Here is a 25202-nt window from a genome sequence, read left to right as displayed (position 1 = left end):
AATCTTCTGTGTCAACACAAACCGCATTTTTTGTTTCTTGCGATTCACAATTTCCCTTATTGTCTCAACAAAGTTTTTGATGTCATCGTCACTGGGATCTGCCAAGTCCATCATCTTTACAATGAACGTCACCCTTTTGTTCTGTTCCTCCAACGTCCACATCCTGAGCTGTTTGTCCTTAAGCGTTTTCTCTAACTCCTTCTTCTCTTTCTTGAGTTCTTCAACTTCTTTTGGATCTATTTTTTCGTCCCTCTGAGTCTTTGGTGGTTCGCTCCTTCTCGGTCGAGGCATATCTAACCCACTCATCTTTCTTTCATTTTCTTCGTTTCTCTTCAATTCATTCCACGAACTCTTCACGTCATTTTCTCTTTTCTCAATCTCAGCCTCTTTTTGCCTCAAATTGCCTTCTCTCTCTTTGACCTCTTTCTCTCTCCTTTGGACGTCTTCTTCCCAGGCCTGGATCTCTTCTTCCCTGTTTTCTGTCTCTATTTGGACTACGAGCACTTCCTTTTCTTTTTGTGCCACTTCTGCTTCCCGTTTCTCAATCACGTCCAATCTCGCTCTCAATTCATCATCACTCACCCTCTCATTTTCCTTTTTATCGATCTTTTCAGACGTCTGTAGATGTGATTTACTATGTTTTTCTCTCAAATTCTTCTCCACATCAATCTCAAGAAGATCTGATGAAACCAGAACGCTGCGCTTTTTCTTGAGCGGCGGGAGAACGAACAAATCAGTTCCACCAACATTATTTGGTCTCCCGTGCGGCATTTTTACCATTCGGAGCGGAGCAGTTAAATCCTCCAACTTGACCTCCTTCACGTCCATGAAAGACAAGTCAGACACTGATCGCGTTGTCATATGAGATGACTTTCTCTGGCTATAAGGCGTCAGTGTTGCTCGGTTGACTGGTTCTTTACTTTGTTCGGCTGGAACATTGCTACGGGGTGATATTCTCTCATTTGAAGAGAATGAACGAGGGAGGCGTTCCACTTTTCCAAGGGACGAAGGAACAACAAGTTTTTCCAACTTCCCCGTTTTGTCTTTTTTCAAAATCTTCCCTTCAATTTTCGGTTCGACGTTCTCAACGGGAATTGAAGGAGTCATATTCAATTGAGGTATTGCATATGACGGTTTGATAGTTTGTAAACTAGAAATGTCCGTATTTTGGTCTTCAAGTTTCGATTGGGATTCTGGAGGCGTTCCCTCAGCTTGTGCTGTTGTAGGTTTTTCATCTACAGAACTTTGCTCGCTTGGAATTTCGGTGTTAGTTGGAGTTGTTGGAGTTTGAGAACTTTCAACACTCCTAATGTCTTCTTCCGTTTGCGGAGTTTTCTTTTTGGCAATATCTTTCTTTTGTTCTTCATTCACTTCACTTGGGATTGAAACAGTGGCGCTGACATTACCGTTTTCTGAAACTTCAGAAATATTTTCAACTTCCTTGACTTGTTCGATTGTGTGATTATCAGGTGTCACTTTTTGGTCAGGTTGGGCTATTTCTGTTTTTTCTGTGGTTGGTTCTTCGATTGTTTTATTTTCATTGGTGTTCTGAAGTGTTTGAGAAAAATCGGAAACAGTGTTGGAGCTTATTAAGTATTTAGTGAACTCGTGGCCTTGGTTTCTATCGGGCGTCTCTCCCAAAAGGGGTGTTTTTGGTCTCTCATTCAACATATCTCTCACGTACAGAGCAACGTTTTGAACATCTTCAGCTCTGACTATCTCTTCGCTACTTTCTTTCGATGGAACTTCTTCACTTTTGTTATTTGTGATATTCGCAAAACTGTGTGTTTGGCTGTTATTTTCAAGTGGATGTCCGAAAAGTTGGACCAAATGACTTACTTTCTGGTTCGTTGAGTTCGACACCACCAAATTATTTTCTTGTGCGAGAGAAATCTGGTCGAGTTTTGTTTGAATGACTTTGTTGAATTGTACAATACTCTCAATTTGAGTTTTGACCTCTTCCGAAAATTTGAGTTCCTTTTTCTCGTTTTTTAGTTGGCGGATTTGCTCCTTTAAATTGTCGTTCTCTTCATTCAGCGCGTTGACAGTCGTTTGCATCTTGACAATAGAATCCTCCCACGACTTCCTTTCGACATTCATAAAGTTGTAACTCTCCAAAACCATCTTATCAAGATCTTTGGCAACTGATGGAGTGTGTTGGTGTCCCTTTGTTTTGTCAACTGTTTTTGTGTTGTGTATTATTGCCCACAATTTTCGAACTTCGTTGAGTTGTTGAACGCACTTTGCCTCATCAAACTCGTTCTCATTGTTGAGCACAAAAGTCCACAAAAAGTCCTTTGACAGACCACCTTTTTTTGTGTCTGGAATATCTTTGGAGTCTCTGTCCTTTCGATTCCAAAACCGAAAAGCTCCCGACGTTTGCGTGGGGAGGGTGTGTTCTGACATCTCCCAATTTGAGACTTCGAGTTCTCTCCTTCTTTTTTACCATCTTTATATCATCTGTCTCAAAAACTTCCAAATAGTTGAATCATGTTATATATAACATTTTTGAAATTGTTGTTAATAACACTTGAATACCACGAAATGAAAGCAATGATATTGTGATTCGTGTTCCGTTTTATATCAATCGACTTTTTTTTATTGTATTTTTTGTGTTTTATTACGGGTTTTGGCTTATTTATAAGAATATTTGTTATTATTTATAGTTTTAATCCAACAATAATGCAGTTTTGTGGTAACAAAACCATGTTTTAAAAAAAGGGAATTGACTATTTTTTTTAGTTAAAAAAAATAACCATATAGTATAGTATAAAAGCTATAAAAAATAAATATTTTTATTATGGAGTTTTAACTTCTGTAATAAAAAAAACAAAAAAATAAAAAATCTCCATTCTATACCGAACGGCAAAAAACGATCAACCAACAACTTAATTTTTATTTATCAATAAAAACATGTATTTTATATTAAAAAATAAAGTTTGTTTTTAAATGGTACCCACGTTTTAAAAAAATTAAAACGAACCACACAAAACGAAATTGACTACCAGATATAAAAATGAATCAAACACCATTTCAAGAAGCCACTAGAAAAGGTTCTGAAAGACTGAATTTGCATTTTGAGATGTCATCTCTAGCTTGCCCAGGCACGCATTTGTTTTCAGTCGACCTTGACACTTTAATGTCTGAGCAACGGATGGTCTATCCAGACTTGTCAGTGCCTCTCCTTTTGGTCCTTCTTAGGGATACATTATATACACTGAACGCACAAACAGTCGAAGGGATATTTCGAGTTCCAGGAACTCAAGAAGATATAGATTGTTATAAAGATCTCTTCAATACATCAAAATTCAAAATATACAAGGAATGTAGTTGTAATACTATAGCAGGCCTTTTTAAACTGTTTCTTCGGGAATTGCCCACTCCGGCAATCCCAACTCAATTTTATGATAATTTTGTTGACGAAGATACAATCACCGCTTTTGAAAACAACAAAGATACTATAATGGAAAAGTTAAATGTACTACCGGAAAACTATAAGAACCTTGTTCTCTTTATCGTTCACTTTCTCAAAGACTTTTCAAAATTTTCTAACGAAACGAAAATGGGGGTCGACAACCTTGCAATGGTATTCTCCGCTTGTATGCTTGTCAACGAAAATTTGGACCCATTTGCCGCATTGACAAAAACGAATTTGGCAAAGTCATGTTTGGCTGCAATGATCAATGGGATTGATGAAAAGACTTTCGAAACCATCAAATTAACTATTCCAAATTATAATTTTGAAGGACTGACGGTAGTTGAGAACAATCCTGTCGTAGGGTGGAAAGAAGAGAAAGATAAAGAGCGACTTAAAGATAAATTGAACGAAAAAAGAAAAGATGTAAAACAAAAGAAGACGTTGTTTAGATCACGAGATAAGACTATGTCAAAACCCGAAAACATTAATATAAAGAATGGAAGGATCTCCCCTGTTTCTAAAGAAATTTCTTTATCAACAGAGTCACTCGATTTACCTTCACATAAAAGAGTCACTTCAGTCGATTCAAAAACAGAAGAAGACAAGTTCTCAACGTCTTCACCGAGGTTTTTGGATACTCAAAAGTTAAAACTCAATTTGAGTACTTTGGGTTCACCAATGTTCGACTTAATTAAAACACCAACACCTTTGTCAAGACCTTCTTTCTTTGTAAAGGCTGAGTGAGTCATCAATGATATTTTTAACACATCTTTTGTTTAGTTTTATAAAGTAGTTTAATAAATTATAATTGTTAGTATCATTTTGTTATAATTGGTATTATATAAGAATAATAATCTAAATTATTTAAATAGATCCAATTACTTAAATTATAAATATAATTCTGTTAATAATTTTTGTTTTGGAAAATAAATAATACCATACAGATTTAATTCTTTATTATTTTTTTATAATTTAAAAATATTTGAGTCTGTTAATTGTTTTTTTTGTCGTTCATTTTAATAACAATTAAGTTTTTCAATTTCAAGAATAATTAATTCAACATTAATTTATAATTTCAATCTAGTTTACATTAGTTTTATTTTTATAGGTTAATCAGTTGTAAAAAATACTACGTTGAAAAAAGTTGAATTCGTATTTATATTAGAGCCACATTCAACAATCAATGAAAATGACATTAAATTGTTTTTTTGTGCTCTAATAAGTATTTTTTTACCAATCGAAAAAGATATAAATGTTTCAATCTGTTTAGAAATCTATTATTATTTATTATATCCGATAAAAAATATTGAAAAAAGAAGGAAAACGAGACAATTAAAAATGTAATGCATTCATTTCCAAAAAGTAAAAACACAACAGAAAAGTCAAAATGAAGGAACAAAAAAGACGGTTTGAACTTTCCCGTAGTTTTAGGGTTGATAAAAAGGAGATAGAAAGAGTTGGCTGGAATAAAGTTCATGACTTTATGTTACAAAAGTCGGGAAAGGAAAAAACGAAAAAACGAAGTTTTTTTGGAGAAACTCCTAATATTACATTTTATTCTAATTAATGAAAAACGCCACAAACCAACAGACGGCCGGGCGGGCCCGTAACAAGAAAAATGTGGTCGAAGAGTTGAACAGCCGTACGCTGAAAGAGTTTAGTGTTTGTTATTATAATTACGACATATTTAAAAAAAACGCGCTTTATCTTTTTTCTCTTTCCGTCATCTTGTCATATTTTGATTACCGCGTGAAGTATTGTTAATTATTAATTATATTTTTTAATTAATAAATAATCAGAAAATGAGAAACTATATTTGAGTGAAAATACTAATAGTCAGAAATACGATTCGGAACGGTGTGGATCGCTAGACGTCCTACAAATCAAGCGCTTGATCTTTGATTTGTATAACATAGACGTCCAAGAGTCTGCAGTCAAAAGTTTAGTTCAAGAACGCTCTTTAGGTGAAGACTCGACACGCCTTAAAATGAAAGACTTTGGCGCCTTCAAAACACTTCTTGAGACCAAAAAAAACGAGTTGATCAAATACGCGACTGTACACACCACAATCGACCCCAAAGAAATTCACGCGATCACACAATTCAAACTCGACGAACACCAATTTCCAACGAATGTCGTCGGCTTCACAAACTTCCAGAACTGCGTCATCAAGTCGGTGTACTCTTCTGAACTCAGAGCGACACGTCCAACGAAATCGTTCGACAAAATAACTCCAAAGGAATTGTTTAACTCACAAAGATTCGAAGATGTCTGCAACGACTTCCAACAACGAATTCAACGACTGTCAGTCCAAGTCCAACCACTCTCGTTCGAACCAACTCTGATTAACATGTTTGAGTGTTTTAACCCCAACGCGATCCTCTCGGATATCACAACAACGTATTTCAATCCACCACTCCCAAACACAAAAACTAAAATACTCATCGAGTTAAACAAAATCGACTTTGACATCGGATTCAATGAAAATTTGTTGGTGTCTTTGGCGATTTACAACACAAAAAAGCTCGAAAAAGTCACCGAAAATGTGTACACCTCAATCTGTAATGGAGAACTGAAGAAGACAAAATTTCTGGCGGAGGTTCACGAAATGGCAACCGACGATTTCTATTTGTTGGTCAGAGTGTTTCGGAGAGACGACGGAAACTCCATGATGGTTACAATGTACAACGAGGGTTATGATGTGAACGATGCAAAGAAGAGAAAAAAACAAATCGAGGCGATATCAAAATGTCATACAAAAGACGCCGAGAAATTCTCAATCAACTCGTTGCAACAAGTCGGGTTTGGTAAAGTGAAAATACCTCATTTGAAAGAACAAGTCCATTTTGAGAATTTGGGGTTTACTTCGGTTATATTAGTCGACGAAAACTCGTTGTTTAAAGAGTTGAGAAACGAATCGGCAAGTTTAATTGCGGGGAGGTGGTCGGTCTCTTTTGAACCGGCGGAAAAGGTGAAAGACATTGAAATCGTCACCGCTGCCGAAACGAGAAGATTGTACATCGAGACACCACGCACAGAACGGGTTGTCGTGAAAACACCAACAAAAGCTCAAAAATCGAAGATTCAAGTCGAAGAGAAGGGGACGACAATGACGTGGCAACTCAAACCGATTGATTCAACACAAAGTGTGAGTACCCAAAAAGTGTTTGAAATGAAGAGCCTTGTATTTGATGGCGGTGTTGATTACGTTGCCACAAGAGACTTGAAGACGGTACTGTATTTGACAATCAATGAAATCGTAATGAACAGAGAGAGGAAGCTCAACGTCACAATGGAAATATCATTGGTGAACGCCGTGTTTTCGGAACCAATTGAAGCATTGATATTCCCCAATTACTCGTTAAGTCCAGAGAAGCGAGTGACGTTAAACGCGAAAAGTGTTGGGAAAATTGTTCCATTTAATCGTGAAATTCGGATCGAACTGCCAACCCCTCCTGCGCCAAATTTGGTGTTAATGATCAAAATGAAGGACCCCAATGAGAGTGTCAGTTTCATCAAATTGTTTGGCAAAAACTGCGAGACGGTTGACTCTGAATGTGTTCAGAAAATCAATGTCTATAAAGGCTCAGGCGAAAAATTTTTTCTTGAAAGTTTTGAGGGAAAGGCGCCATCGAAGAGGGTTTTGAATGTGCGATTGTCCTCAATGGGTCTGATGTATCCACGACTGCGAATCATCCATTCAGTGCTCAACTCAAGTGATAAAATGGTCATTCAGAATGGAATAAAACTGTTTAGCGAGATGGACAATATCATTGTCACACCATATGCAGCAGTCATATTGGACAGAATGTTTGAAATGGCGACTCTCATTCCAATCAATTTGTATCAACCATTTTTGGAGAAGTTTTTAAGTGCAGTCGAAGTTCGTCCTCAAATACTCGTTGATTATATGAACACACATTTCAATCCAAAAGAGTTGAAAATTGATGCGTCTGTTTTAGCCGAGGAAATATTGAATGGGTTGCTCTCTATATTTGAAGATTTTTCCAATGATGAGTGTCCCAAATTTAAATTGTCCTTTTTCTATTTACAGGCGTTTGTGAAGACGGTGTTGACAATACCCAACTACACACTCAAAAACGAGAAACTTATTGAAAAACGCCTGTTAACACTCCTCAGTCTTATAGCATTTCGACTCGATGTCCATGTGGCTAAGAGAAACTTGAAAGGTGTTTTTGAAGTGAATTTGTCGATCGTTGAGTTCATTCGTGATTTGTACAGTGTCATGGATATACAATTTGTACGTACTGCAATGGACGGGTATTATCAAACGTTGTGTGTCAACAATTCTGTTAAAATGGACCAGCGAGTTGATCCAAGTTTATCGATCACATTTGAACTGATGCGGTTGGATTTTTTGAGTGGACTGAAAGACTACCCCCTTGTTGTTGAATTGAGCACTCTTGGGATGAGCGATACGAACACCAACATTTCCGATGTTTGTTTTCAGCAACGATTTCTAGCAACGTTTTTGGTGTATCAAACGTTGCATTTAGTGCTTTTCCATAAGGGTGATATCAGAGTGATGGCATCATTGGTGTTGTTGGAACTGATCCAGAAACTTGATGTTGGAAGAGATTATCAAATTTCAAGGTCGAAATCAGCGGAAGCATTCTTTTCGATTATTGTAATCTTGGTCGATGAATTTGACTCTGTGAAAAAATGGGCAAACGAAGTGTTAATTGGAACTGAAAAGGCTGATGAATTCCAAAAAACACAAATCTTTGGGCTTCGTGCCATATTTTTGTGCTTCTTTTTCATTCTGAATGAAGTCTCCTACGAACAAAAACAGCAATACATCAAAATATCGCCACCTGCAACCGTTGTGAAGCTTCTCCATCTTTTCCACATCGGTCAGCAATTGTTCCAAGGCAATGACCATCGCCCCAAAGGAACATTTGGAGTGTACGACTTCTTGCGTTCGAAATTGGTGATGTCATTGGATGTGATGAACAGAGAGGTGCTGACAATTCGATCTTTAAATACGTGTAATACCGGATGTGCAATTTTGTTAAACAGAAATAGAAGTGCATCGATTGCAACAAAAGCGGATTCGTTTGAAAGTGGTCCAAAAAGGAAGAGACGCCACAACACAACCAAAGACACAGTTTCACCAATGGAGAAAAAGCCTGAAAAGCCGGCAGTTGAGGTCATACTCGAATCGACACAAAAGAAAGAACAGAGACAGAGCGTGGGAGCTGTTTTGAATATCGAGTCAATCAAACAAATGTCAACGAAGACGCCAACGGACAAAGAGCAACCCCTCATTGGAGGTGATCGTAAGAGTCGCACGATATCAAAACTCAATATGAGACGAGCAACGACTGTGGAACGACCAAAGGAGTTGAAGGATTTAAACAGTGATGAGCCATTGGTGATGTTGTCGGTGAGAAAGGATGTGATGCCTTTGAGAATGTATACCGATAGAAAATCGCCAAACGTTCGTGACGATGCCGTACCGTTTTTATCGTTGCACACCTCAGGTGAATCGCAAGTACTTTTGGATGAAAATTCAAGTCAAACGTTACAACAGTCAACCACCTCACTCGACACAGAAAAACAGTTGATAAGTGGTAACGACAAGATACTCGTCAGTCATCAAAAAAGACCAACACTTGGGATAAACAATTCAATAACAAAAGAAAGCCCAATTTATACAGAAGATAAAATGAAAGAACCCGTTAAAAGTATTGATACGAAGTCGTTGAATAAACCCAGAGAAAGAAAAGTGATGAAGAAGGTTCCTATGCTTGATTTCAATCGAATGAAAAGCGAAACGTCTCTTTCACCAATGAGAGTTCCACTCATGAATTCAATTCTGCCTACGTCTGATTCTTTCAACTGTACGAAACTCAGAAACACGAGTGTGATACAAATATCCTCACCATGTAACCGACTTGAGACCAATTTCAAACCACTGGAAAATGACACAAAACGAACACAACAGAGTCCCGATTTCATGTTTGGGTTACCACTTGAATCACCGCGGACAAGACAGAGACGACAAACGGATGGAGAAAAAACACAGGGCCAAATGACACCCCGAGGGATGGAGAATATGGTGATTTCAGACAAAGTTGGTGTTGACAATCAAACGGTGCTCAACGTCTACTTGTATGGGATTGTATCCAATGTGATTACGAGAATAACTATTGAATGCTACCAACACCACGAACACAACACCGATGTTGAAAAGGTTGTCAATGAAATTTTATGTGAGATGGCACGAACGTTGGAAGCGAAGGCTTTTATATCCGATATGGTCTTTCTTGGTATCGAAAAGTTCCTCCAGAAATGCGGTAGAAATGTCGAGCCAATAATCTCACCAATAATCCAAGTCCTTCTGAAATTGGTGTTGACTGGAAACCAAAGTGTGGAGTTGCGGGCCGAGGAAATAATTTGGATTTTGTGTTTCATGAACTTCATCTCACGACAAAGTGCAAACGATGTGCGGGATGCGATCATTACGTATTTATTCCATAACAGCTCCGAGTCCAAACACCTTTCCACACTTGTCTATTATTTGAACAACACGCCGTTATCCAGACTTCAAACAATGTTTGATATGTTGTCACAACAACGCAACCAAGACGCGTTGATCATGGTCAGGGAAACTCGAATCTGTCAAGAGGTGCAAAGTATCGATAACGCCATGTTTGAAGGACATGCGCTTGATTGTTTAGATTTTTTCACGGAGATGATGGAGAAGAATGTGGCCATTTTGAAGAAGATTGTTGATATCAAAGCGTCTGCAATTGACCGTATGAATGAGATAAAAATGTCGTTGGCGATGGAATTTGATGACGATGTGAAGGCCAAAGAAAAACAAATGGAAAAGATCAAGGAAATAACGAAACAGCATTACTCGAATTCTGTGGAGGTGACGTCGCAGTTGTTGAAATTGGAAGACGTCTTTAAGGGGTATAAGAAAATGCACGACGACATCAAGAGGTTGTCCAAACAATCGATTGACAAAATCGAAGCTGTGCGGAGCCAATGTATTGCCTGTAAAAAAATCATCGAAACGTTTTTCGGGTTTATGGTCAAAACCATTGGAGAGGTCAATGCCGAATGTATTCGAAAGGGTGCGTCGTTTCTTAATTTGTATCAAAACAATTACGATATGCTTGTAAAACTTGGGGTGACATCAAATCCGCTTGTGAATGTCACACCGGACGAACTTTTTTCGTTGTTCCAGATGTACAAATCGTTGAACGTGCAAGTTTCACACATCAAAAAGAAATCGATGACCGATTCGTCGGACCCAAAGGATCAAGGAAACACACGGGCTTCCATTGCTAAAAATTTGAGGGAAATGTACTGGCAATACAATTCACTACATTCATACATCAAGAATGACCCAATTACACCAAAACTGTCACCACGAAAAACTGAACAACAAAGATCCAACTCTCTTGGGAATGGCAGTGGAGCGTTCATACGATCAGTTGATGGGAGGCTGCAGTCTCGAAGAAGTTCGACGAAATTAACCATTTCAATGCAACAGAAAATTATTGGCGCGACGGTCTTCCCAGATACAGTTTTTCCAATTGAGTCGAGTCAAGTGTTGGTGAACAATTTGCCAAACGTCATGTCAGTGGTTAAGACGGATAACGTGTTGATTGATTACAGACGAAAGAACAAAATTGCGCAGGAGTTGTTATCAAAGATCATTGAGTTGCTTGCCCAGTCGAAAGAGGCCATGGACAAGGCGACGATTGCTGATAACAACCACGAGAAGAACAAAACGTTATTACAGAAGTTGGTTGTACTTGATGAGTGGAGTTCTACCGTCTCGAAACTTCTTTCATTCACACCCCCAGATCCAAATGACTTTTTGCGCGTCTTTTTAACGATGTTTAATATTGTAAAAGCAAACACGGACAAAGAGATTGCGGTGTACAACGAACTCAAAGAAACGGTGTTTGAGAACAATGACCAGAAGGAATTCTTTAAGGCGAGTAACGCCGTTCTTTCTCGCATTTCATCGTTACAAATATTTAAAGCCGTGAGAGATATCAGAACCCGATCAGCGTTGGAGGACCAACACGAAGTTCAAAGGAAAGAATACGCGGAGATGTATAAAGAGTTTTCGGAGAGTGCAAGCATCTGTTTGAGTACTGGAGAGCGAAGTGAATTTAAACACTACAACAACGCCAAAGAAACGTACCAAAATATGACAAAGATGCATCAAACTCCCACTGTTGGGTTGAATCGATACGTTGAGTACAAACAAGGTGGAGAATCAATGGAAAAGATCTTCCAAAAATTGATGAGAAAAGGACTGAGCAGATCATCGGATGGAAAACCACAATTTCCGTTGGTCTTTCAGGAAGACCCGATTGGGTATACCCTCACTGATTTGTCGTCGTTTCTTGTTGCTCCTATTTATGTAACCAGCTGTGCTGCGTCCACGAAGATGGTTGAGTCGGTTCGTTCTGTTGCAAACGAAATATTGGCGGTGTCGTTGGAATTACAAAACTTTGATGAGATGAGAGGGAAGAATACCGTGAACGACTTGACGGAAAGGTATCTTGGTCTTGCCGAGAAGTACCGAGCAAGTCCTTTGTTGCACTTGTTGTGGATAGACAACATTATCAAAAAACAGATTGAGATCGGAAATTTCTTGGAGGCTGGGATCTGTGAGATCCAGGTGGTGTATTATGTCTACCGAGTGATTCAAGGCACTGACATTGGGATATTGGATATGAAAAATTTGATCAACATCTGTGGAGACTTTTTGATCGACAAGAAGGAAAACAACAACAACAACAACACGTATCCGATTGAGTTCACAAAAGATCTGTTTTTGACGCACGCGTACAAAGCGCTTGAAATGTTTGCAAAAGCTCGCATGACGTGGTACGGTTTGGAAGCGTGTGAAATGTTGGTGAATTTGTTTGATAAGAATCGGAATTACAACGGGTTGGCGACGGTCCATGAAAGTATTTCGATCTTCTTGGACAATTATGTTGATGGGAAATCACAGAGTCCACGCTATTACTTGGTGGTTATCGGAGAATTGTTTTATGTGTACACCTCGATGCTTTCTGAGAAAGAGTTTAATGAACAGTTCAAACAAACGTGTGAAGAGTGTGGGTATGAGTTTGAGGAGGCGCAAGAAGTGTTTCCTGTGATCAATGGAGAAGAACAGACTGTGCCATTACCACGTATCACGAACACGAACACGTTTTCTTTTGAAATGGTTGATGAGGAGTGTGGTGATTTATTTGATTGTGTGATATCGAAGAGAATCGTCAAAACGAAGATGGTCTTGCCAAGTGGGATGCAACGATCAATTGTCATTGGTCAAGTGGACGAAGAGATCACACCGCTGAGTTACGCGATCGATGTGATCAACAAAATTGTTGAGTCGCTTTCGTTCTATATCTGTGAGTGTGGAAAGAATTCTGCGAGAGCACTGAAAGCCGTGTCTGAAATGAAAGAATTCGTCCTGTCGACAATGGACAGCACCGGTGTGTTTTCTGTGCTCAACATTGTGAGGAAGTTAGCGACCAAATCAAGTTGCGATGAGGTCGACGATGACAAACAATTGAAAACAAACATACAGCGACTGAAAGAGTGCTACAATACTGCGTTTGATAATTATAAAATGCACTCCCAAGAATCAAAGAAAGAACAGATTGAGTTCGAGAAGCAGTTTGTCGAGTTTGGCTGTCAGTTTGAACAACTCATCTCGAATATTGAAGACTGAATTTACTTGTATTTATACATTTGGTTGCACAACATGAAGAAACATAAAGCTAAATAAAACTATTTATGACAGGTGTTGCAAGAACTGCCCTATTTAACGCGTAAGTCATACAACTTACTTGGTAAGGTTGATTCCAAAAGGAGTCAAACAGACGTCAGAAAGAAGTAATTTCTGGAGTGTACCATTGTTTCGAGCGATGGTAACGGAGTTGTTGTTGGATACTAAAGAGAAAAGATATTTGTTGATGGCTTTTCCCCGTTTGATAATGTCGTCTCTGTCCATAACAAGTTGACCGTCTTTGAAAATACGTTGAACTCGTTCGAGTTGAAGAGTTTGTCTTGATTTTCGAGAGTACTTTGAGTCGAAGACAAAACCGAGTTCCAAAGCAACATCGACGAGGAAGTTGTTGATGAAGATGCGCTTCTTCTTCTCGTATGTCCTGACACAAGTCTCTTCTTTGACACCACGCTGCATTTCACAAATGAATGAATCGGCATACATCCGCTCACTCAGTCTTTTGACATTGATCTCTTCGTCACCAATAACTAAGGAAACAAGCCGTGGATTGTTCAAAGTGACTGTAGAAAGCTTTGTTGGGAGTTCTAAAGAGAAGTCACAGAAAGTGTTGAGCAAAGCCAACAGAACGCCTTGTTGAATCGACTCGAAGCTCTTCAAGTCATTCTTCTGGTTGAGGTACTTCTTTGATTTGTCTTTTGATCTTTTTGTGGTCTTTCGCTCTGAAAGAGAGTCGTAGCTTGAAGTGGTAATTGGAGAGGCAGCTACTCTTTGTTGGCTCATTGTGTAGGTTTTGGAGATTTGTGAGTTTAAGAAGGACAAAACGACTAAAAATTGATGTTGGTCATTTTTGGGAAGAGGTAAGCGAAAAGTGTCGGTTGAGTGTTGAATAAATAGTGTTGTTACATTATTTTGTTATTTGGAGTTTTGTCTCTGTTGGAGTGGACAACTTTCATAAAATGGTTAAATAACAATTGAAGTGGTGTGAATAATAAAAGAGTTTTTTTAAACGTTTATTATTCAAAAAAATGAAAAAGTGACACTCGAATTGGACGAAGGCCTTTAAGACGGTATTTTTAGGGTTATTGTTTTCGTAAGAAAAAGAATGATTTTCTGGAGTTTTCTTTTAAACACAACTATTGAATTGTGGAGATCATCAATATGTTTGGCTCAAACGAACCATTTCAATCTAAGTGTTACAAAGTTATAATAATTTATAGTTTTAATAATAGTAATACTATTTTTAATAAAACACAAAAACGGTTGTGCAAAAGTCTTCGCATTTAACAAGTTTTTTTTTAATTAATAATTCTTTAATAAGACATTTTTAAAAGAAAATGATTGGACGGTTAAATTTGATAAAAATTAGAAATAATTGAGGTAATAATTGGCTACAAATCGGGCCTCACTTTTTTTTTGATTATGTTTTTGTTTAAAAAAAGAACTGTAAACAATCGCTGAGATCTCCCAGCATATTCAACAAGTTCTACTCCACCATTTTTTTTCGTTTAAAGATTTAAAATAATTTGTTGTTTGATTGGTTGCATATCCCGATATTTTGTATTTTCAGACAGCACCATTTTTTATTCTTTTGCAGAATAAAACAGAAGAAGGCTCCAAAATTAAAAATCGTCAAAGGCCGTTAGCCATTTCAATTGATTGGGGTTTGCTTATGTTGTATGGTTTTAATGTAAAATGTCGGGATGGGTTCCAAAACCCTTCGATTATTTTGAGACAGGGGCGTTAAATCAAATCCCAATACCCAACTAGAGTTCTTTTGACTTTGACCAATTAAATCAATTTGTATGGTATTAAGTTTTTATATTTATTAGTTTATTTGTTAAAATGTTATTAAATAATTAATTTATTTTAAACAGAACAAATAATATTCAGATTATATTAGTTTTTATTATTTAAAAAGATATTAAAACTGAATGTGTAACTAATTAAAAAATTAGAAACTATTTTGATTTTAAATTTTTCAAACGAAAAAATTTTAACTGCTTTTTTATTTTTCGAACAAATTAATACTATAGAATTAAGATAAAAATATTATAATTGTTACTAACAAAAAAACATCTATAAGTTATAGTTTATATTCTAAATTGAACGATACAGTTAGACAAGTTTGCCTTAAATGGAATAGTTTGACTTAAATGGTTCATGTTAATGGTTTAAAAACCAATTATTATAGTAAACAGTGGGTTAAACTAGAAAAAAATATAATGGTTAAATAGAATAATATTTAAATTATTATTAATTCTATTGTTTTATGTTACACTCTGATCTTGAAAAATAAAACCAAAACACATGTTAAGTATTGTTTTATATGTTTTAACGTGTTTGTCTCGTTGAGTTCAAACGCGCCAAAACATGTGCCGCCTCATTCGGAAACGTTTGTGTTATTTTATATTTATTTTAATACGATAAATCAGCAGTATTTCTTATCGCGATGGAAGAATACCGCTTTTAACTTAATTAAATAATAATATCCATAAAAACGAATTCAACGCAAGGAAAAACTTTCAAACCTCCCAAGAGTGTGATTTATTAAGAATCTCCGCTTGATTTTGGCCAATAAAAAGTGGACCCACTCTTCAAAGAGCATGTCTATCTTGTTTTTGGTTTGTCCTTAAGAAATGCTCAAATAATAGAGAACAACAAAAATAATAATTACACACTCTAGGCAAATTAGACTGTATTAATAATTGAATTTGAAATGTTATGGTTACTTTATTTGACAAATTTTGATAAAACTTTATTGTTTGTGATCACATTAAAATGTTGGTGATGATCATGATCGTGTGATAGTTTATAATTATCTTTACTTGTTCATTGCTTTCTTATTCTTTATGTTGTGTGTTTGGGTTTTTGGCTTGCTTTTAATTATTCAATTTTTTATATAAACTTGATAATAAAAAAGCAATTAATTAGTTCGGGTTATAGTTCAAATTTTTATTATAATTAAATTATAATATTTACCATTTAACCCAAACTTGTCGTTTAAGTCAAACTTGTCATATGTATAATTTGTTTTTTTTCAGTCAAACATTTTATAAAAAAAATAGTCAAAATATTATTAAACAATTATTGTTAATCATATAAATTTTGACTTTATTAAAAACAAACTAATCAATATGGTTTAATTTACCAATTATTAAATTACATATATTTAATATTATTCTAATTATATTTATAATTAAATATAATAATAATTATTAGTTCCACTTTTCTAACATCAAACTTTTTTTAATTTGATTAAATACTAAAACAATTTATAATTAATTAATTAAATTAAAAACTAATACTTTTAATTTTGAATTATTTATTATTTTTTAATTTTAATCAATTAATAAATAAACTAAACCGATACACACAAAAACAGAAAAAAAGTTTATCAAAAGAAAATTTTAATTCTAATTATCTTGTTATTAAGAACTATAGTATTGTAATTGTTATTTTATAAATTATCATGATTTCGCCTTTTATTATCACAAACATAAAGAATAATTATGATAATACAATCCCATTATTATAAAAGAAAATGTAGTGTTATAATATCTAAATAGCCTAACACAATATTTGTTGTTTTCTTTAGAAAACAAAGTCGCAAAAATGATGTAATATCTTCATTGATTAATAAAATATATTATAGAAATATAATAATAATACTATCTACTGAAACAAAAATGAGACACCAAAATGAACAGAAAAAAATTGAAACTTAAAAGACAAACAAAAACAGGATGAGCATCGAGCCTCGATTACAACCACAAGTCGACATGACTTTCAAAATTCTCATTATCGGCGAATCTGCTGTTGGGAAGGTTTATTCTCCACTTTTAAATAGAAACACCTGACATATAGACGGCAATATTGGAGCGGTACTGCGACAATGAGTTCCACGAGGAACTCATTTCAACCATTGGTGTCGATTTCAAATCGCGTGTGATTAACTACAAAGGCAAAACGATTAAATTACAGTTTGTTGTACCATTTCTGTGCCGATTAAAGTACTGACTAAAAGATTATGGGACACTGGTTTGTTACTTGATTCAACGATATCGACTTCTTGGTTAAGTCTTGACCAAGTCTGAACTTTCAAAATGACAAACAGCTGGACAGGAAAGGTTCCGCAATATCACGTCGAGTTATTACCGCGGTACCCATGGATGCCTGAGTTTGTTTTAGATTTCCTCATTCGTGTGTTGAATTAACAAGTATTTTATATATAGAATATTGATTATATAATAGTTTTTTATAGTATAATTTATTATTTAATGCGTTCTTAAAATAGAATAGAACCCAATTCATACAAATTAATATAGTTCTTATTTCTTATTGTTATTATATATAATAGTTATATAAGTATCTTCATTAGACAATTATCTTTCATTGTAGAGTATGAATGGAAAATAAAAAACAGTTGTGTACGATGTCGAGGAAGTTACTACATTTGAAAAAGTATCGTATTGGATCGACGAACTTAATGACTGCAACATCAAACCCGAAATATTGGTTGTTGGGAATAAAATTGATTCTGCGGACGCAGTTGTGACTGCAGAAATGTCAGAGAAGTACTGTAGACTGAGTGGAGGTCTGCGGTCAATGCGATGCTCTGCAAAGACGGGGGAAAACATTGACCAAATATTTGAGACGTTAGTCGAGGCGATTTATAACAACAAAATTATTATGGAACGACTTGTTGCAACACCAAAACCTTTAGACAACGCATCACTACAACCAACACAGAAAAAGGAAGGTTGTTGCTGATGGTGTCTTCGATTTGTGGACTAATTTAAAGACTTTGAAATCGTTTTTTTTGTTCAATACTATCACTTAATTACAATTGTTTGTTACAAACCCACTACTTTTTGTATCAATTATAATAGCCACAGCGTTAGTTGAAACATTTAAATTAAATTATATATTTAACTGGATTGCATTAATTATAGAATAAAGTGATTGTTGACAAATACACTCGTTTTCATTATGAAAAATATCACAGAAAACAACTGTTCAGAATATCATAACCCCACCATCTACACTAAAATATAGAATTTATATTTCAAGATGGTTGTTCTGAAAAATGGAGATGATGATATTATAAAAACAATTATAATCCAATGCATCAATACAGTTTTGTGTGTAATAATAAATTATACAATTTACAAACTTTATAATAAATTACTTATTAAAATTTTTAAATAATGAAGACGAAGTTTAAAAACACATCTTGACATTTTGGAGGGGTGCAAAAAGTTTTGAAAAATTCGACTTTCTTTTTAAATAATAATACAAAACAATGAGTTTGAAAACGCCGAAGTAATATAATTAGCCCGATTAAACACCTTTTTTACAAGAAATCAATAGGTGATTATTATTTTTGATTCATTAAACTGGTTTTTGCTGAAATGTTCCTTTTTTAATAATAAGGCAAATAGAACCATAAAATACACATATATGATAATCAATACAAAATAGCTTCAATAAAAAAGAATTTGAGTCACAATAATTGAATTAGCCGTTCATTTGTTTTTCTTCAGCAAATATAATTCATGTTAATTTAAAAATATTATTTTAAAGTTCCTAATACCATGAAATATATTTTTTATAAAATGCCATATTTCAATATGCAATTTCTTTGAAATTGGTTAATAAAAAATAAAGATGTCCATTGTATCCCAAAAGTGGGTTGGAACTCTTACTCTAGTGCGCTATTTATCAAAAAACGGAAGAAAAGTGGCTTGATATAAATAAAGCAAATCTTCCTAAAAATACATTTATTTCTTTTCTGTTGTTTTTGTGGATTTGTGAAATGATTTAAATTGCATTATACATGCTTAATAAACCGGGAATATATCACAATTAAATCGTAAAAACAAAAGCACTCCATGGTTAACAAAAGCTTACTAAATCGGGTCTTTTTAGTAAAACTAGAAAAATCAATCCACTTTTTTAACTAAAAACTGGACAATTTCGCCTTTTTTTACGAACAACACTTTATATATTATTAAAGGCCCATTATATGACTATAAATTACTTTATATTATAACATATGTATTAAAAGCTTAACACAAAACAATATATGCTGCAAAAAAAAGTACATATTCTTTTTTCCATTGCACAATTTCTATAGTTTTTAGCCCAAACATCCCATCTATTTACAGAGAACTACTGTCAAAAAAGCAAATAAAACACACAACAGGAATAGAACAGTAATTTGTCAAATTAGAACAACGAAACACGAACTCAATTTAAACGAAAAATACTAAAAACATACATCAATTAATGACATCGATTAAAGTCACATTCTTTGGTTCATCTACAGCAGGAAAGACCGCCATTATCAAACGATATATCAAGCATTATTTCCAAGAGAACTATGAACCGACTATTGAAGACTCATACAACACTCAAATTAGCGTCGAAGGGTTTTCCGTCCACGCAAAAATTGTCGACACGAGTGGCGAAGATGATTTTCAGTTATTGCGCGAGAGAGAATTTCTTGACTCGGATTATGTCGTCTTTGTCTTCTCACTCTCCGACGAAATGACGTTCAGACATGCCCAAGAGAATATTGGAAATTGTTTGTCGTCTGTCATTAAGAGTGGAAGAACTAAGTATCCCACTGTCATCATCTGTGGAAATAAGGCAGACTTGATTGAGAGAAGAAGAGTCGAAGAAGAGGATATCACTAAGTTATATACCAAAATAGGGATGATATGTCCGTGTGCAGTGATTAATGTCTCCGCCAAGGAAAACACTAACTTGGACAAACTCTTCGACTACTTTGCAACAGGAGTGTCACAGCCATTCTCAAATGAAACTGATCCAAAAACCCCAAGGAGTGGGAGAATTGTGAAACCAGTCGTTTCTTTAAGTGTACAAGAAATGCACGAATTGGGAGAGACTAAAAGAAGAAGTCGTTTTATTGCTTTCTTCTCACCAAGAAAGAGAGGAATAAAATACTAAGCTATACTTTCTAGCTAAAAATTACACATAGAAATGTATTTATTTACTTTTGAATTATTCTTTAATTGGTTCTTTTTCTTATAAATAAATTAATAATAACTAGAATTTGTTATTTCTAGTATTTTATAATTTTATCATTTAATAAAAATATTTTTTTTTATTTTTTATATTATAGTAATAATATCTAATAATATTTAATATTTAAACTATTAATTGAAATATGAACAAAAACAATAAAAATCACTCCAACGGGATTCAATCTAAACATTTCGGTAATATCCCGAAATACAGATGTTTAAATATATTTATATAATAATTACAATAATAAAATAATAGATTAATAAATAATAAAAAGAGTATAAATAACAATTAGATTAGACTAAAAAAAAGAGAAAGAAGAAAAACTAAAAAACAGAGAAATGGTTTGTTTAAGACGGATTAATATTTCAACTATTTCCACTAATTTTATTGATAATACGTCTTTCATAGAAAATCATACAAAAAACAACAATGACTGGTAGACTGCACTCTTCAATTTTCAATCGATGATGGTCGTTATCATACTATTTGTGTGTACATGCACATATCTCCGGTTGAACATCGGGTTCATCCGAAACTTCATGGACAAGAAAAAAGAGGGTGTTCCGGGGATGATGTGGAAAGCAGCTCGGCTTGGTGAACGAGCGTCGCCATGGGTTTCTTTGTCGTGCATTGCTCTTGGAATTGCTACTTTGATTTGGCAGCAATAAGTGAATAACATTTTTCTAATTTATCTGTTTAACTATTTATTTCATTGTTGAACTGTAAATTTGATGTTGGTGATTTTTTGTGTAGTTGCCCTCTGTAGTGGTCTTGAGCAAATTTTGAATGACCAACTCAACGAATTTGTAACTGCCAACAAGTTTTCAGTGATCTTTTATTCACTGCCGTGGTGTATTCATTGCAAGGAATTACGACCTGTTATTGAGGAACTTGACGCTCAAAATCAGAATAAAAGAAGTGAGAATAGGACGTATGCTTTAGCCAATATAGATTGTGGAGCGTCGCAATGTCAGATCACACAATTTCCACAATTACTATTCTATCGAAATGGAGTCTTTTTTAGTTCTTATGATGGCCTCAAAAAGGTAGCAAGTATTCAAAGGTGGATACACAGAAATATGGAACCAGTTCTTTCTATTGTGGACGAAGACGATATCGAAGACTTCCAAAATGAGTATCACACGTTAATGGTATTCAAATTTAATTCAACGAAACAAATAGAGAAGTACAGTGCATTCATCGAGAATATAGTGACTAGATACTTCTCTGAAAGTCGACGATTCATGTACTTTGTTAAAAGAGGACCATCGGAACTGGCTATCACAGCTTTCACACATTCACTTTTCGATGAGAACAAATTGGTCAAAGCGTCGTTTCAAACAAACACTAAGTCGGACGAGTTGACGTTCTTTATTAAAGAACACATTGCTTACCCATACCAGAAATTTACACCAGAGTATCAATTCCTCATGAAATATTTCGAGAAGTCCGTCGCTTTGATCTATTCAGAAGACTTCAATGATGGAAATTTGATATCCCAAAGTTTGGAAAAGAACTGGGGAAATGTATTTGGTGGATTTGTATCACTAAAAGACACAATTACCGTTAACACGACTTTTGGACTCAACGCTCAAAGACTTTTCCCTACTAAAAAACACTTACGAATAATAACCAAAGCAGAACGTATCACTTATGACTACTTCGGGAAATGGACACCAAAGGAGATGAACAAATGGATTGAAGATGTCATACAGAGCAAAGTAGACCCAACAATTCGATCATCTGTTGTTCCAACGCAGTTCAATCAGAATGTCACGGAACTCACAGCAGAGACTTTTGATAACTTCGTGAGTCAAGACACAAACGTTGTTGTTTTGGTCCACAAAGGAATTCACAAGAACGAACAGACATACTTCAAAATTTTTTCTTCAGTAGCCAACAAATTAGCAAAGAACCCTAAAATCGCATTTGGCCATATCAATGTGTTACTGAACGACGTGTTAGTCAAAGAGCCTTTATTCCAACTCCCCACTATTCTAGTCTACCCGCACATCCCTACTAAGTATATAGAAATGCCATATGCAGAGTATCCAGACGCAAGACAGATCTACAACTTCATTCGCAAAAATGCAGAAATAGGGTTTGATGAGACAGACAACTTACTCTTCTTAGATGGGACGGATTATGTCTCTGATGACATCGCGTGGACTCTAGAACATTACGAACAGCTTTTCATTAAGAAAAGATCACAAGAGAATGCGAGTCACAATGACATCAACACAAAAACGGAGTTATAAAACGAGTGAGTTAGAGTGATATGAAAGTAACTAAGTGAGAGTATACATGTTTTGTTCTATTTGCATTAAAAGAAGTTCTTCTGATATAACATGACAACGATAAAGCCTCCAATAGCCAACAGGATAAACGACCATAATATTATGCCGGGGAGATAAGTGGCAAAATGTCGGGATTTATTCACATAAACGGAGTGGAAGAGAAGCTCGAGCATAAACGTGAAGTTGCACCAGTTGTCCTTGTTTTTATATTTAATATCGTTGAGGATGTCGACACAATAATCGTGGCAATTGTCGATGATGTACTTGTGCATAATGTGTTTCCACTTCTTATTTGCAGTGTCAATGGCCTTCTCAAAGTCGTCACAGGTTACACCATCACCAAACTGAAGAGGAAGGTATTTAAATGTCCGCCCTAATATAGTCCGTCGTCCCGCATGGACTATATGGGGAAAGCTATAATCATGATGAATACCTTTGGTGTCACATACAGCTGGATGTCCTATAAATGGAAGAAACCATGATATAACTGGAATAGTTGTCCATGTAATGCAACAGGGATAAAATTCGGTGTCCAAGTCAATTTCGGGCTTTTTGTCGACCACTTTGTCCGCCATGATATATCGGATTGTGATTTTGAAGTTGGGGTTTAATTATAAATTAAGAAATTCTTCATGTGTTTCTTTTTGAAAAAGTCGAGTGCTTAGTTTTTTTCTGTTGATTTTGCCAAATTTTTTTAATTTGTTTGATAAAACAAAAAAAATCATTTGATTACAACTAAAATATCGGGAAAATATATTAATGTTATTTATAGATTATATTTTATCATTCATCAAAAACTAATTACCATTTTTGTCGAATGTTATATTATAGTATTTTTTTTTAATTCATTACCTAAAAAAAAGGGAGTTTTGTGTAATTATTGTTTAATCTATAATGAATCATCACCACAACTATAATTGTAACATTTGTTATAAATAATAATAGTCAGTCTAAAAACGTTGTCTGTTTTTAATAATCTAAAAGCGGACAACGTTTTTAGTAATCTAAATGCTTTTATTATTAAATATATTAAATAATAAATGCACTTTTTATAGTTGTCCGTTTTTAGACCATTTAAACTTTAATATTTCGGGATTCTGTTTGAAAAACTATAAAACATCTATTTCTAATTTATACCTGGTTTTCAACATTTATACCTAACTCCCTTATTTTTTAACCTATTTCGTGTATTTTATTGTCAAATGAACAACATTTTTAGACAGACTTTATAACATAAAAAATAATTTAAAAAAATTGTTTAAAATGTTTTATAATAATTAATATATTCAACTATTTGTTATTCAATCACTAATATAGATTATATTATAATTAGTTATTTAGTTTCAACACATTAATTCCACACAGAAAACATTACGTTTTAGAGAAACTATAGATTATAGCATTAAATCTATTTATCACAATTATAGAATTCAAAAATCAAACGTTAATTACAACGTCAAATTCCCGAACACAGCCACGCCCTTTTCCTCATAATCTTCACGAGTTACCCACATTTTTTGGAATGAAGTCAAAGAAGTTAAAATTGAAGCTCCAATCCAACTTGCATTAATTGTATTGTCGATGTGATTTCGCTTAATGATTTGTGATGGTGCAAGTTTCTTCAACTCCATTTCAAACCTGGTGTTATTATTAAATACCATTGAGGTTCCTCCGCTCAAAAGAATATTTCCATACAAAATCGTTCTGGTGTATATATCGCATTTATTGATAGATTCGTTAATGACTTGATGAATGCCATTTTCTTCAATTCCCGCCATCTGAGGGTGGAATACCATTTCTCCACATGTGAAACATTCCTTCCCAATTTTGACTATTCGACCATCAGGAAGTTCATACTGTTTTTCAATTTGGTCTTCTGGCTTCTTAAGCTCTTCTTCATAATCGTTGGCAAGATACACAAATTTCTCTTTGATTTCTCTGACAAGATTAATATCAGCAAGGTCCGGGTACTCCGCCACTTTGCCAGCAATCAATTTGTTGAAGTATTCAGTCATGTCATTTCCACTCACTTTAATCGGTCTTATTCCCTCACGTAGCACCACTCCTTCATACACCGGAACACACCAAGTACACCCATCTCCACTGTCTATAGACACTCCACTTGTATTTCCAGAAGCATACAGTGACATTGCAGGAGACATCCCAAAACTTAATCCTTTGTATTCAACAGGATATGATTCTAATAGTATTTCAGCCATTTTCTCTCGGCATGCCTTCGTTGCGTCGGGGTGTTCTGTTATAAAAACATTATACTCTGAAGGTTCTATGCGGAGATCAATAAGAGCGATCATTCTTTCTAAAAGTTTTAAAGCTTCCCAATCACTCACATTGCCATGGGAAATTGGGTTCGACATATTTAGTATGTTTGAAGCCTTCTTGTTCATTTCAATTGCCTTTTCTCCGACATAGCATGACGGTCTATCCAACCCAAGAATTTCTGTTTTCCATTGCGCAACCACAGTTCGAACTTCAACCTTTGGACTTTCTTCCCCACTAAATCCAACCTTTGTCATATACGATCCATTATCAATAACAACTGCACTTAAGTTTTCCATGTAATGAATTAGAAAGTATTCTTTTTATGTTGTGATGTTATTAAATCTTATTATGAATATAATCATCATATTATTCAAATGTTTTTCATTTATTTTATACTAGT

At 34.9% G+C, this 25202-nt stretch overlaps 10 protein-coding genes across 10 annotated transcripts; 6 read left to right on the top strand and 4 right to left on the bottom strand.

Moving 5' to 3' along the window:
- Positions 1 to 2: 2 nt before the first annotated feature.
- Positions 3 to 2406, bottom strand: EIN_154590 (hypothetical protein; the record flags this gene model as incomplete). The annotated part of the gene is made up of 1 exon (XM_004258115.1): positions 3 to 2406. A coding segment is annotated over one exon (2404 nt), but the record flags the coding sequence as incomplete, so codon positions are not given.
- A 676-nt stretch (positions 2407 to 3082) lies between these two features.
- On the top strand, positions 3083 to 4162 carry EIN_154580 (hypothetical protein; the record flags this gene model as incomplete). Its single annotated transcript, XM_004258114.1, has 1 exon — positions 3083 to 4162. One exon carries the CDS (start codon positions 3083 to 3085, stop codon positions 4160 to 4162), a length of 1080 nt encoding a protein of 359 aa, XP_004258162.1.
- An 822-nt stretch (positions 4163 to 4984) lies between these two features.
- Positions 4985 to 13154, top strand: EIN_154570 (hypothetical protein; the record flags this gene model as incomplete). Its single annotated transcript, XM_004258113.1, has 2 exons — positions 4985 to 5080; positions 5259 to 13154. 2 exons carry the CDS (start codon positions 4985 to 4987, stop codon positions 13152 to 13154), a joined length of 7992 nt encoding a protein of 2663 aa, XP_004258161.1.
- A 114-nt stretch (positions 13155 to 13268) lies between these two features.
- On the bottom strand, positions 13269 to 13952 carry EIN_154560 (hypothetical protein; the record flags this gene model as incomplete). The annotated part of the gene is made up of 1 exon (XM_004258112.1): positions 13269 to 13952. One exon carries the CDS (start codon positions 13950 to 13952, stop codon positions 13269 to 13271), a length of 684 nt encoding a protein of 227 aa, XP_004258160.1.
- A 2963-nt stretch (positions 13953 to 16915) lies between these two features.
- On the top strand, positions 16916 to 17942 carry EIN_154550 (GTP-binding protein YPTM2, putative; the record flags this gene model as incomplete). The annotated part of the gene is made up of 5 exons (XM_004258111.1): positions 16916 to 16996; positions 17037 to 17152; positions 17197 to 17210; positions 17287 to 17349; positions 17596 to 17942. 5 exons carry the CDS (start codon positions 16916 to 16918, stop codon positions 17940 to 17942), a joined length of 621 nt encoding a protein of 206 aa, XP_004258159.1.
- A 1518-nt stretch (positions 17943 to 19460) lies between these two features.
- Positions 19461 to 20144, top strand: EIN_154540 (hypothetical protein; the record flags this gene model as incomplete). Its single annotated transcript, XM_004258110.1, has 1 exon — positions 19461 to 20144. One exon carries the CDS (start codon positions 19461 to 19463, stop codon positions 20142 to 20144), a length of 684 nt encoding a protein of 227 aa, XP_004258158.1.
- A 419-nt stretch (positions 20145 to 20563) lies between these two features.
- On the top strand, positions 20564 to 20893 carry EIN_154530 (transmembrane protein 167 precursor, putative; the record flags this gene model as incomplete). The annotated part of the gene is made up of 2 exons (XM_004258109.1): positions 20564 to 20566; positions 20666 to 20893. 2 exons carry the CDS (start codon positions 20564 to 20566, stop codon positions 20891 to 20893), a joined length of 231 nt encoding a protein of 76 aa, XP_004258157.1.
- A 63-nt stretch (positions 20894 to 20956) lies between these two features.
- Positions 20957 to 22483, top strand: EIN_154520 (protein disulfide-isomerase precursor, putative; the record flags this gene model as incomplete). Its single annotated transcript, XM_004258108.1, has 1 exon — positions 20957 to 22483. One exon carries the CDS (start codon positions 20957 to 20959, stop codon positions 22481 to 22483), a length of 1527 nt encoding a protein of 508 aa, XP_004258156.1.
- A 65-nt stretch (positions 22484 to 22548) lies between these two features.
- Positions 22549 to 23097, bottom strand: EIN_154510 (hypothetical protein; the record flags this gene model as incomplete). The annotated part of the gene is made up of 1 exon (XM_004258107.1): positions 22549 to 23097. The coding sequence occupies one exon, from the start codon at positions 23095 to 23097 to the stop codon at positions 22549 to 22551; it is 549 nt and encodes a 182-aa protein (XP_004258155.1).
- Positions 23098 to 23970: 873 nt separating this feature from the next.
- On the bottom strand, positions 23971 to 25098 carry EIN_154500 (actin, putative; the record flags this gene model as incomplete). Its single annotated transcript, XM_004258106.1, has 1 exon — positions 23971 to 25098. One exon carries the CDS (start codon positions 25096 to 25098, stop codon positions 23971 to 23973), a length of 1128 nt encoding a protein of 375 aa, XP_004258154.1.
- Positions 25099 to 25202: the final 104 nt, after the last annotated feature.

Source organism: Entamoeba invadens (genome assembly GCF_000330505.1).
Source record: "Entamoeba invadens IP1 unplaced genomic scaffold scaff_1105074726367, whole genome shotgun sequence".
Classification (NCBI taxonomy): domain Eukaryota; phylum Evosea; order Mastigamoebida; family Endamoebidae; genus Entamoeba; species Entamoeba invadens.
Note: the sequence above shows the minus strand (reverse complement) of the source record. Positions and strands in the feature narration are given on the sequence as shown.